The sequence below is a fragment of the Halichondria panicea genome, chromosome 16, assembly GCF_963675165.1.
Source record: "Halichondria panicea chromosome 16, odHalPani1.1, whole genome shotgun sequence".
NCBI classification, from domain to species: Eukaryota; Metazoa; Porifera; class Demospongiae; order Suberitida; family Halichondriidae; genus Halichondria; species Halichondria panicea.
This window is the reverse complement of record NC_087392.1, coordinates 248,446-260,000: the sequence shown is the minus strand read 5'-3', so window position 1 is coordinate 260,000 and position 11,555 is coordinate 248,446. Positions and strand designations below refer to the sequence as shown.

The 11,555-nt window shown below is 46.6% G+C and overlaps 5 protein-coding genes and 1 long non-coding RNA gene across 9 annotated transcripts in view; 3 read left to right on the top strand and 3 right to left on the bottom strand.

The window, feature by feature from the left end:
* The window catches only part of LOC135349586 (uncharacterized), a 4,019-nt gene extending 3,978 nt beyond the window's left edge, over positions 1 to 41 (top strand). Inside the window, exon 15 of the mRNA XM_064548122.1 lies at positions 1 to 41. This exon is cut by the window's left edge and continues 171 nt beyond it. The gene's annotated coding sequence lies outside the window, so the exon portion shown is untranslated.
* On the bottom strand, positions 20 to 2,001 carry LOC135349592 (sodium/bile acid cotransporter 7-B-like). 3 transcript variants are annotated; one of them, XM_064548132.1, is made up of 11 exons: positions 1,754 to 2,001; positions 1,622 to 1,704; positions 1,434 to 1,573; positions 1,271 to 1,385; positions 1,178 to 1,213; positions 1,034 to 1,072; positions 865 to 979; positions 767 to 817; positions 658 to 709; positions 481 to 551; positions 20 to 332 (listed from the first exon to the last, which is right to left on the bottom strand). In XM_064548132.1, exons 1-11 carry the CDS (start codon positions 1,860 to 1,862, stop codon positions 142 to 144), a joined length of 1,002 nt encoding a protein of 333 aa, XP_064404202.1. In that variant the 5' UTR covers positions 1,863 to 2,001; the 3' UTR covers positions 20 to 141. The 3 variants fall into 3 exon arrangements, with proteins under 3 accessions (XP_064404202.1, XP_064404201.1, XP_064404200.1); XM_064548131.1 differs by having other exon boundaries at positions 1,034 to 1,117; positions 1,754 to 1,981; XM_064548130.1 differs by having other exon boundaries at positions 1,034 to 1,117; positions 1,178 to 1,385.
* Positions 2,002 to 2,103: 102 nt separating this feature from the next.
* LOC135349591 (uncharacterized) lies at positions 2,104 to 3,445 on the top strand. Its single transcript, XM_064548129.1, has 2 exons — positions 2,104 to 2,878; positions 2,934 to 3,445. Exons 1-2 carry the CDS (start codon positions 2,104 to 2,106, stop codon positions 3,320 to 3,322), a joined length of 1,164 nt encoding a protein of 387 aa, XP_064404199.1. The 3' UTR covers positions 3,323 to 3,445.
* Positions 3,386 to 3,973, bottom strand: LOC135349596 (uncharacterized). The gene is made up of 3 exons (XR_010398944.1): positions 3,905 to 3,973; positions 3,778 to 3,858; positions 3,386 to 3,725 (listed from the first exon to the last, which is right to left on the bottom strand). It is a non-coding gene; the product is annotated as an uncharacterized LOC135349596 (long non-coding RNA).
* Positions 3,968 to 6,386, top strand: LOC135349593 (GDP-L-fucose synthase-like). 2 transcript variants are annotated; one of them, XM_064548133.1, is made up of 12 exons: positions 3,968 to 4,076; positions 4,200 to 4,376; positions 4,431 to 4,545; positions 4,669 to 4,722; positions 4,773 to 4,847; positions 4,929 to 5,002; positions 5,064 to 5,197; positions 5,332 to 5,396; positions 5,444 to 5,510; positions 5,633 to 5,712; positions 6,035 to 6,134; positions 6,187 to 6,386. In XM_064548133.1, exons 2-12 carry the CDS (start codon positions 4,210 to 4,212, stop codon positions 6,240 to 6,242), a joined length of 987 nt encoding a protein of 328 aa, XP_064404203.1. In that variant the 5' UTR covers positions 3,968 to 4,076; positions 4,200 to 4,209; the 3' UTR covers positions 6,243 to 6,386. The 2 variants fall into 2 exon arrangements, with proteins under 2 accessions (XP_064404203.1, XP_064404204.1); XM_064548134.1 differs by having other exon boundaries at positions 4,197 to 4,376.
* LOC135349578 (H(+)/Cl(-) exchange transporter 4-like) lies at positions 6,335 to 11,537 on the bottom strand. The gene is made up of 17 exons (XM_064548114.1): positions 11,319 to 11,537; positions 10,984 to 11,149; positions 10,680 to 10,861; positions 10,517 to 10,620; positions 10,180 to 10,377; positions 9,966 to 10,129; positions 9,591 to 9,714; positions 9,259 to 9,441; positions 9,073 to 9,165; positions 8,832 to 8,962; positions 8,273 to 8,500; positions 7,634 to 7,755; positions 7,466 to 7,580; positions 7,119 to 7,381; positions 6,780 to 6,913; positions 6,595 to 6,689; positions 6,335 to 6,539 (listed from the first exon to the last, which is right to left on the bottom strand). The coding sequence occupies exons 1-17, from the start codon at positions 11,422 to 11,424 to the stop codon at positions 6,449 to 6,451; spliced, it is 2,499 nt and encodes an 832-aa protein (XP_064404184.1). The 5' UTR covers positions 11,425 to 11,537; the 3' UTR covers positions 6,335 to 6,448.
* Between the last annotated feature and the right edge of the window lie 18 nt (positions 11,538 to 11,555).

Below are 11,555 nucleotides of genomic sequence, written 5' to 3'. Positions count from 1 at the left end.
CCCGTTTATAATGACATGATTAATGACATTAATTGAAACCATTTCATGATTGTTCTTAAATGTATCACAGGAGCAATATTGTACTAATATAAAAATTATCATTTAAACAAGCATGAAACATAATCTCTGACAGTACGTCCACTAAGTTGGTAGTGATTCCACTGGAGATGATCTTGGGGGAGAAGTGGGTGTGTCAGGTCTGAGCCAGCCTTGCAGCCAGGGCACTAGAGCACTACCCAACAGTATCTGTATTGGATGGTAGATAAGCAGAGGGAGAGTGAGGGAACTCAACATTGTGGAGCCTTCAAACACTATCTTCAACATTGGAATGCCTGCATGGAGGATGGATAATGGCTGAGCAAAACATGTACATAGTATATAAATGGCTATACTAAGACATGTGCATACTAACGTCATGGCTTACATTTTGTGAAATGCAACATAATTATGCATACCTAGTGTGAGAGACTATGCACGTACCTAGTGTGAGAGACTTGTGTGTTGAGCAGAACAGCATGGCCACAATATCAGAGCGGGTGAACACACCAAGCCTGTAGAGTGAAGTGGTGGGGGGTTAGAGTGAGGGGGTGAGAGTGAGGGGGTGGGTGGTTAGAGTGAAGTGGTGGGGGGTTAGAGTGAGGGGGGTGGTGGACTCACAGAGAGGTGGTGAGATAAGTGATGCACAGGAACACACACTGGCAGCTGAACACTGGGAGGGGTAGAGAGAGTAGAGTATCAATGAGAATGAGAATGGAACAACACTAACCTAGTACAATGACCTTCACTACACTGCTCACAGCAATGTCTGAGTCAGAACCTGCAGAAAATAATGACTGAGCCAGATAAATGACATCACTCCCTTACTGTTGAAAGTGTCACAGAAGGTGGTATAGATGATGAAGAGGAGGATGCAACTGCTGATAGTGCCAAATGGAGGGGATTTCTCTTCCAGCCACGCCTTCATCACCCGACGTACAATCTGAGCAGGAGCAGTATATGTACACGATGCTAGTGACAGTGGTGACCCACTCACCTGACCAAGGAAGAGGGGGACCAGTACTGTGATGGAGAGCTGAGCAAACACAGACACAAATGGAACACTGGCTGTAGTGCCAACCTTCAGCGTGTGCATACAGACACACTAGCATGTGTACATACAGAGCAAGACACAGCTTACCAGGTAGAGTAACAGGAGAGGGGTGACAAATATCCCCTGCAATGTCAAGAGTTGACTATATACAGCAGAACAGATACAATGTGTTGGGCTTACCAGGAAGCTTCCAAAGGCCGAGTTGAAGACAGCTGCAGCGTCGTTACCCCCCACAGCCTTGGTGAGGATGACAGCTGATGACACAGGAGGGGGCATGCATCCAACCACATGGAGACTAGTGCGGAGCATTGCTCGGTTAGTTGGGATAGTGGGAGGTACTTACCCGTTAAGGAATGGTTTATCGATGAAATCTGTTAGAGCAAGCAGTTTAACAAGTATCGTCATGGCAATGGGGATGAAGACGAGAGTGAAGGACTGTATAAAGATGTGAAGCCTGACTTGCCCCAATGCTCTTGTCAACTCCTGGAGGGATAGCATGTAAAGTTGATGATCTTTACCCACAACACTCACCTCCGTCTTGAGCGATAGGCCGCTGTTGAAGAAAATCACAGACACAGCAAAGTACTTGACAGTGTACTCAGGATGCAGGGGTCCTACATTCAATATTTGATATAAACTAAAATCTGAACTTTCATGGTATACCTCCTTTTACTCCTATGAGGGGGTGCAGCTTGGCTAGGACTATGGCTGTGACAATCCCCAGAATAAACCATCTTTTCAGAACCTCGGACAAGAATCCAGAGACGTTCATAGTAGAGTACTGTGTGTACAGAGCTAGAGCTAGCTAGCTAGCTGTATTCTGTATTTCAGCTGACTGCAATGGAGGCCACGCCTTTCTACCACTAGGTAGAAGGCGTGGTCTTCAAGATATAATTATTTCAAGAGACCTCCCCAAGACTCTGTTCTCAGGTACCTAGTACCTCAAGGCACTCTGATGGGCTGACCTCGTGTGGCATGCAGTCTCCATTCCGTGCATCACTTCCATTCTAAAGATGACTAGCAAACGACAGTGTCTCTGTTGCTCTCTGCTCTGCCTGTTCTTCTGCACTGTCATCCTCCAGCTGTGTCATAATGGTCTTTTGAAACATGTCAAACACTTATTAGTCAAGAAGCAACTACACCAGACGTCTCTGGCACTATCTGATATAAGACGCCCTCAAATACTCACCCCGTTCATCAGTACCGACCCCCCCTCCTCTAGCTCTGTACTCAGTCATCACATTAGTTTCCCACACGGAGATGCCGTGAGGGATGACGTCCTAAACGCCCCCTGGGTGTCTGTATTACGAGAAACGCTGCACAAGTTTCCATCAAAACAACTCAATCTGGTTGCAAGCAATGGCCAGTTCAGGTCCATCTTACTCAACTGGCTGATTTCCTCACTCGTCAAGCTGCCACGCCCACTTGATAATGTCCTAGTGATAGCTCTGGACAGTGACCTACACACATTACTGGAGGAGAGAGGTGTACCATCAGTGTACGTAGACAACACCACTGTGGTTTCCATGGATACAGAAATGCAAACCCGCTACTCACACATTTGGATAACTCGGACCACTGTGTACAGACTGATCAGTCACTGGGGCTATGACATCGCCGTGTTTGACTCTGACGCTATTCTACTGCAGAACCCTACTCAACTGTTTGATACGTACAAAGATGTGGACATGATTGGATCTGCTGGCAGTTATCCGTTCCTACTGGGGGAGAAATGGGGTGTAACCTTCTGTATGGGCGTGGCCTTGTTCAGGCACACACACAGAACAGGTAATACATTTATATAGTATTAACACATGTCAGTTCATTGTTTCTTTCCTTGCAGAGCTGCTCTGGGAAGTTCTTGCTGGCACTAGAAACTTTTCAATGGACGATCAAGTTAAATTGAACTATGCTCTGGACGAGTGCAGTATTCAGTGGTCCCCCGTCCATGTCCAAACAGAGACTGTACTGGGCGAGTGTGCAGCTGACAAGCTCGGGGGACTGAGAGTGGCCGTATTACCTCACAGTGTGATATGCAGGAAGGCACCCTGTGCTTCATCACTGTATGTCCTCCATCGCAACTCAAGGAAGGAGAGCTCAGCCAAGAGGCAGATAGCCAGGACATACGGTGTGTGGTACCTCAGACCAAACTGGACAATGATCGATAGCAGGACAACTGGTTCCACAAGACTGACTGGAACTGAATGGTTGCGTGCAATAGCCAGGTCATAACTCTGTCACTTGTCAACCTTATATCACTCTCAACCCCACACTGTTTTATATCTTCAACTTACATGTATTTATGTAATTCATAATTATTACAAATAAAGAACATGAAGACCGTTTTAATAATGATTGGCTAAAAATTATAGCCTAACTGGCTAAGACACACCGTTATTATAGACACACACTACGCAAAACGCAAAACGCAAACAAGTCAGTTCAATGGCTGTTCTCCTGAGTCCCCTCGGCCCCTGCATCAAACCCCAGAGTGCCATCTCGAATGTTCCTACCAGCCACTAGAGGAAACTGGACTATCTTGAGACAGAACTGAGCGAGAGGGTCCAGAGCTGGCACACAGGCAACAAAGGGTAACACGAGGATGTAGAACCAGGCGACCACACCAGACACATACCTGTACAGGTAGTGATACATAATGGGACTTGGGATTATTCTGATAGAGTTACCAGACAACGAAAAACAGTAGGAATATCCACAGGATGCTCCACAGTACGTTCTGCATAGTGGATACACAGGCCTGGGGGGGTCTGTGGGGGGTATACAGTAGGTGACAATGACACAGGGATACCTTACCTAGTAGCTGACAGATGATACTCTAGGAGGTCTAATTTAGCTAACAAGTTGAGATCTCCACCTATGAGCCCCTCCCACTTTCATGAACCCAAAAGACCATTCCACTCTCGGTCTCACTGCACTATACTATACTAGCCAGGAGAACTCTTCATTATAATTATCTGCTAATCGAGTGAGTGCCAGCTCTCTACTAGAGAACTTGTCTAATTACTGATGAGTAAACTTTTTAAATGCTGATGATTGTGATTTTGTGGTTTGAACTATTTTATAAACTAAGCTGTCCATTGCCCAGTAGACTATATTGAATGGCTAGCCCTCCATCCTCTAAGAAGGTGTGTCCTGATGAGACGATCACGATCATGGTGACTGGTGGTAGTGGCCTGGTGGGACAGGCTATAAGGACGGTTGTCGCAGAGGAAGCTCAGCCCAACGAGCACTGGGTGTTCCTATCATCTAAAGATGGCGACCTCAGGTAACAGTTCACATTTCTCTGTGCACACTGGGATAACGCTAGTTGCCTTGATAGTGATATCACTGAGACGAGGAAGCTGTTTGAGAAGCACCGGCCCACCCACGTTGTACACCTGGCTGCCATGGTGGGGGGTCTCTTCAAAAACATCAAGTACAAGTTGGACTTCCTGGTGAGCTCAGTCTAACCAGTCGTGCTGTGTGTGTGTTTATCTGTCCTAGGTCCCACGCACACACACACACCCACACACACACACCCACACCACACCCACACACACACACACACTGGTACACAGCGTAAGAACCTTCAGATCAACGACTCTGTGCTCCAGTGCTGTTATGAGTACAAGGTTCGTGTGTGTTCACTGTGCTTGCTTGTTGAATCCAACCATCAGAGCAGGTGAAGAAGTGTGTCTCTTGTCTCTCCACCTGTATCTTCCCCGACAAGACAACCTACCCCATTGACGAGACTATGGTGAGAGGTGCTCTGTGTGTGTGTGTGTGGGTGTGTGTGGGTGTGTGTGTGGGTGTGTCCTACTAATAACTACCTTTACAGGTTCATAACGGACCACCACACAGCTCTAACTTTGGTTATGCTCATGCCAAGAGACTTATCGACATACAAAACAGGTAACACCATTCAGTCCAATAATTATTGAAATTCAATTAATTTATGTCTCATATTCCACAGAGCCTACCATGAGCAGCATGGATGCATGTTCACTAGCGTCATACCCACTAATATCTACGGTCCCCATGACAACTTCAACCTGGAGGACAGTCATGTGATCCCTGGACTGATTCACAAGTGCTATATCGCCAAACGTGAGCTAGTACATCAACTGGAGATATCATAGTGTGTGTGTGTAGTATCTCTGTAACTATAGTTATAATCTTGTCTGATCTGCACGTTATTATGTCTGTACCTCTAATGGTTGTTATGTACGACACCCATGCAGAGAATGAGTCCCCCTTGACTGTGTACGGGAGTGGGAGTCCCCTCAGGCAGTTCATCTACTCCAAGGTGAGTGGGTGTATGTACGGTCTGTGTGTTACCAATCCTCTATGCAGGACCTTGCTAAGTTGTTTGTGTGGGTACTGAGGCACTATGAAGAGATAGACCCCATCATCCTATCAGGTCAGCCACTTACCCCCCACCACACAATACACACACACACACCCACACACCACACACACACTACACACACACACACACAACACCCACACCACACACACAACACCCACACCACACACACACAGTGGGGGAAGAGGATGAGATATCCATCAAAGATGTTGCTCTCATGATAACTGAAGCTATGGAGTTCAAACAGGAGGTCAAGGTACAGACAGAAGTGCATGTGTGTGCTTCTAAGCTAGCTAGCTTTCAGAATCATAAATATTGTGTCCACGGAATTCAAGTTATGGCAGCTGAAAGAGTCCCCACACCATTGTTGTAGTTGAACACCTTTAAACAGCCATAACTTTAGTACCGTCGATCCAATGTGAACATTAATTTTTATGATTTTCTGAAAGATGTGTTATTTTTCGGCATTGGACCCTGGACCCTGGACCATATAATCCTGGGCTATATAATTTATTGTACATCATTTGCTTGTGTATACAGTCAAGTATAGTTACATCATTATGTGTTCTGGCCTGCAGTTTGACACCAGCAAGTCGGATGGTCAACACAAGAAGACTGCTAGCAATGCTAAGCTGAGGAGCTACCTCCCGGACTTCCAGTTCACAGACCCCAAGCAAGGTACGTGCATCACATGCATGCAGCTCATGTGACCCATGATGATGTCATGCAGGTATCAGGGAGGCAGTCGAGTGGTTCTGTTCTAACTACGACACAGCTAGGAAATGATCACCAACTCTTGGAGACCACAATATAATATTATGTGAACTTTAATTATATATTATGAACACATTATTATATCATCAACATTTTTTTGTCAATTTATTAGATTTTTAGCTATTGAGATGATAAAAACAGATTGAGATCACTAGAGCAACCAATAAATAATTAAAGCAGTGCCATAAACTAAATTTGTGTTTGTCTGATAGAGAGAGCTAATGGAATCTGATGGTTGAGGGATCCTTGTTCTCCAGCTGTGCCATGTGCCTCAAGACATCCTTCTTGGTGACAATGCCCAACAGTCGTCTATGTGTGGGGGGCGGGTGTGAGTGTGTGAGGGGGTGGGGGAGGGATGACTTACCCCTTGTGTGAGATGAGCACTTGTCGAATGCCAAGTTTCCTCACCATCTCAACAACCGTCTCCATAGGAGTCTGGTCGGAGATTTGAAACGGGGACTGCAAAAAACAAAAATTATAATAGTTATCACACACACCCACTACACTACGCCCACTCACACACCCACCCACTACACTACGCCCACTCACAGGGTCCATGAGCCCCCTGAAGTTGACGCTGGGCACTTGCAAGGCGAGCAGCTGTCTGTTCATCTTACGGGCGGAGTCAATGAAGTACACACGACTCTCGTCACTGATACCCTCGTCTCTTATCGCCACTTGATCTGTAGGAGGGACATCAACACCTCATTAGTTAGGACACACTCACACACGCCCACACCACACACACACGCACGCACAACTCTAGTATTAACAGCAGAGCTAGTTCAGTATGGCATCAACGTGCTGAAGCTCTAAGTATTGTACAAGTAGCTACTGAAACCCTCTTGCAAGCATCACATGACCATGCACAGACCCACAGAGCCTCACCAAGCACAAACTGAATGTCCTTCCTCGAGAGGAACCCGGCGAGCAGCTGTGAGTCAGCGTTGAGGACACAGGGGAACCCAAAGTACTCAGATTCTTCAATAGTGGTCCGGAGACTCCCAATGGTTGCCAAGGAGAGGTCGATCACAGTGAGGGGTGGGTCACCTTGCTGAGGACGCATGACATCAGATACCACTGTGTTGTGAGTGAACTCATCCTTACTGTCCAGGAACGGGTAACCAAGGAGATGGATGTGGGCATCGTAGCTAGGCAACCAACAGTCAAGGACAAAAATAAAAATATCACTTCCAACTATTATACAACAGAGGACTATTAAGTAGGTTGGATACATTCCATCTTTATGAAGGGCGTCCCCAACCCATTTGCTGATCATGACAGCCACCATGATGGGCACGATGTACGTTAGTCCTCCTGTCAGCTCAAACATGATGACCACTAGTGACACTGTACGAGGGAGAGGGGTCAAAGTACAGTTAGACTACACCTCATTGTGTCACCTGTCATCCTGGTGACGCCTCCGAGAGCGGCGGCTGCCCCGATCATAGCATAGAGCCCTGGTGTGATGCAGGTCTCCTGGTCCGAGCAAAATAGCTTCACAAAAGAAGAGTCCTGGTAGACACTATAAGAGGAGGGGAGGGCATCAACTACATGTAGTTTACCCTGCTTTACTTAGACAGCCTTCAGCCCCTTAATATTGTTTGGTATTTATGTTGTGGCCCTGAATGTTATAGCCATAATACCAGCTAACTGACAGGAAACAAATCCATGCACACAGTAGAGGGTACATCTTTAAACAGCCATAACTTTAGTTCAGTTGGTTCAATAACGTTAATTTTATGATTTTTTGAAAACTTAGAGAGAGGCCTTTCAGATGATGCGTTAAAATCAAAAGTCTATTTTGGGCCTGTTTTTGACAAAATACCATGGGCTATATATATAGCCATAGCCCATGGTATTTTTCCGAAAATGAACAATTATGGCCCGTTCCAAATTTGAGATTTGAGCATACCATCTGATAGAGCTCCTTCTAAGCTTTCAGAAAATCATAAAATTGTTGAATTTGGACTATCAGAACTTTAGTTACTGTAGACATAGCAACTCTGCGTCTACCTATTGATTGCTGACTAGACACTCACACAAGTAGCTGCTCCATGCAGATACCGACAATCCTCCCAAAGCACGCCCCCACAAACATGGAGGGTATGAAGAGGCCAGCTGGCACTTTGATGCCATATGTGAAAATGGTGAGAAGGCCCTTGACAACCATTGCCAGGAAGAGCTGCCACACGGCCGTCCACACTCCACTAAGAGCAGGTGAGTCGTGGTACAGTGCATCCGGGTCGGTATGGGAGATATTGTAGTCACTACAGGAAAGGGGAGTGGTTGCAAGCATTCCTACAAACATACATTCCTAGTACAAGTTATGGATCATCAGAGTTAGCGCTGAAAACAGGCCTGATTCTGAAAAACATCAACTTATAATATATATACATTGCCCACGCTTTTTGTCAGAAAATGGATAATTTGGGCCTGAAATAAATCAGTGATCCAAACACACCATATTGTAGCACTACCAAAAAGCTCATATTTTTGTATTGAAATTGGACGTTCCTAACACAAGTTATGGATCATCAAACTATGTGAGCACACAAATACAATGTAGTTTTATAGATTGCTAGAATATAATGGTCTCACCAGAGGTCAATGGTGGTGGTGTCAAGAGGGCCGCACTGTGAGAACAGCTGTCTGATCACCTGACTGGCGTTGGTACGGGTATATGGATTAGGGAACTGGATCAGCCCTGTCAGAACTGCCACCGCCAGAACCTGCAAGAGGAAAGTATGTCAATTAATATAGACATAAGACATGCATATATTAATCTGCACAGCTGCAAAAAGGGTTAAAAAGAGACACCCACACCACACACCACACACACCTCAATGAGTGGGAGGGGGAAGCTCTTAAAGTACTTCATTCGAATCTTGGACCACTTAATGTTGCACCAGATGAAGGCAGCTCCATACAGTCCCTGCATGGACAGATCCATATGCTCAAACATGAATCACACAACCACACTGTGTCATCAGTATCCATAGCTACACTAGGACCAGCTGCCACTCACCCCAAACACTCCAATAAGAAGGAAGGGGAAGAACTCAAAGATATGCCATTGGTGGTCGTAGTTAGCGTAGAATAGAACCAGGTGGCCAGAGAAGTACGGGTTCATGAGCTTGAGGGTGAACGCAGCTGTCAAGGCAGCAAAGAACGACCGCCACATCACTTTGTGGGGAAAGTAGTAGGAAATCTGCACACACACACACACACACACACACACACACACACACTCTGTCATATCGGGTGACACTAACGGCAGTAGCTGCTAGTTATTATGAGCAGGTATATATTCATGATGACTGCTAGACACTATTATTCTGAATGCCATGAGTAGCTGACCTCCTCCAGGCTGAAGAGCACACCCCCCACTGGAGCACCAAATGCCACGGAGACACCAGCAGCTGCTGCCGCCGACAATATCTCTCTCTTCTTGGCCTCGTTCTTGTAATACTTGGGGAAGACCCTATACAGGGTGGAGGGGTTAGATACAGGCCAGGGGTGTGGGGGAGGGGTTAGATACAGGCCAGGGGTGTGGGGGAGGGGTTAGATACAGGCCCGGGGGTGTGTTTAATTACCAGCCTATTCAGCCCTTCAATGAATACAAGCTGATACAACATTGTCACACACACACACAAAGCATTGTACATGATATTTGTACAATAATTGTCTTGAGCACAAACGACAGTACTACTAGTGGCAGCTATTCAAGCAGACCTTGTGAAGAGGTTTCCAGCGCAGCAGGCCACGTGGACAAGAGGCCCCTCCTTCCCCAGTGATAGCCCCGCCCCCACAGCAAGCACCATCCCCACGGTCTTAACGAGCAGGGTCCATGCTCCTAGATACCCTCGGATGATGAAACCACTCAGAATGGTCTTAACCTGCAGACACAGAGTATTGAGATCACAGTGGTAATGGTTTGAAGCCACACCTCTGGTATTCCTGACCCGGAAGCGTATGGAGCTAGAGTGGTGACGTATAGACCAGCCAGACCAGCAAACAAGACAGCAAACACAACGTAGATAGTGTAGTTGATAACGTATGCTCCTGTTGTGCCAGAGGCCACATTGGCTACATCTGACCACTCCCTCCACAGCTGACAGTGCGTCTCTGGTGCATCCATGTTGGACTGGAGGGTAGGAAGTGGAGTGGGGGTGAGGTCATGGAACTAGAGTGTGTACTCTAGGGAAATTGTAGTTACCGACAAACTAAGATAGTATATACACAGTTTCAAACGAACAGTGACTTATTGCCCTAATGGTCGGTACCTCATTGGTGGTCCAGCAGCATGCCTCCTTGTTGTAGAAGCTAGTGTGTGTGCAGAAACCTTCCTTGAGGTCTGACATCCACTCTGCAGAGACATCCACTATACCTGCACGTGCACACAGTCAATCAAGCACCCGACTGATCACATGAGCAGTGATGACTCACCAGCTAGTATCCCAGAGCTAACCCCCACTAGGAACACGAGCGTCCAACCAGAACCAGCGTCCCAGAACCTCTTAGCCCACCCCCTCCAACTGAGTCGCTTGTCCTTGACAAGACGCTTGTGTCGCATACGATCTCTGTTCCGGTCCCTCACCCAGTCAATGGTGTGGAAGTCATCATAATACCTGGTGTATAGGTATGATACAAGTCAACACACCTGAGGCCAACACTGGTCACCCACACAACTTATATTATGATGGTTTTGTCTGTGCTCTGATTGTCAATGCTGTACTACAGTGATACCTACCTCTTAGGGTGGGATCGTTCTCTAATGGTGGATTCGTCCCGGAGGTCATAGTTCGGGTTGTGAGGTTCTCTCACTGTCCCTTCAAAGTGTACGATGGGTTGGAAGGACGGGGAACGAGCCTTGTTGACCACACCCCTTCCATCCAGCAGACTCACGTCACTCTCATCTGGAGAACAACACTCCACAATTAAACAAAATAATGAGATGGCCTCGGCAATCAAATTTTGCAAAGTAAATGTGTATGTGTGTATCAAGGGATATATAATCACTAGCTAGATAAGCTACACACACACACAGTACAGAGATACGTACCTAGAGATGTACTGTCAACCTACCTGATTGGATTTGGCCTCCATTGCTCCCAGGCCCATTGATAGGACCAGAGCTACGTTCCACAATGATCTCTGACTCCTCATCCGAGCTCAGTGAAGACAGGCTCATGACTAACAGCAGCTTCTTGGCCCCAGCGCTCTCCTTCCTACTGTAGCTTAGTTATATATAGTAGCTGTATGTACGTATGTACTGCACTGCTCGGTGTTATTAGCTTCCACTCCGCCCCCTATCAAATCACA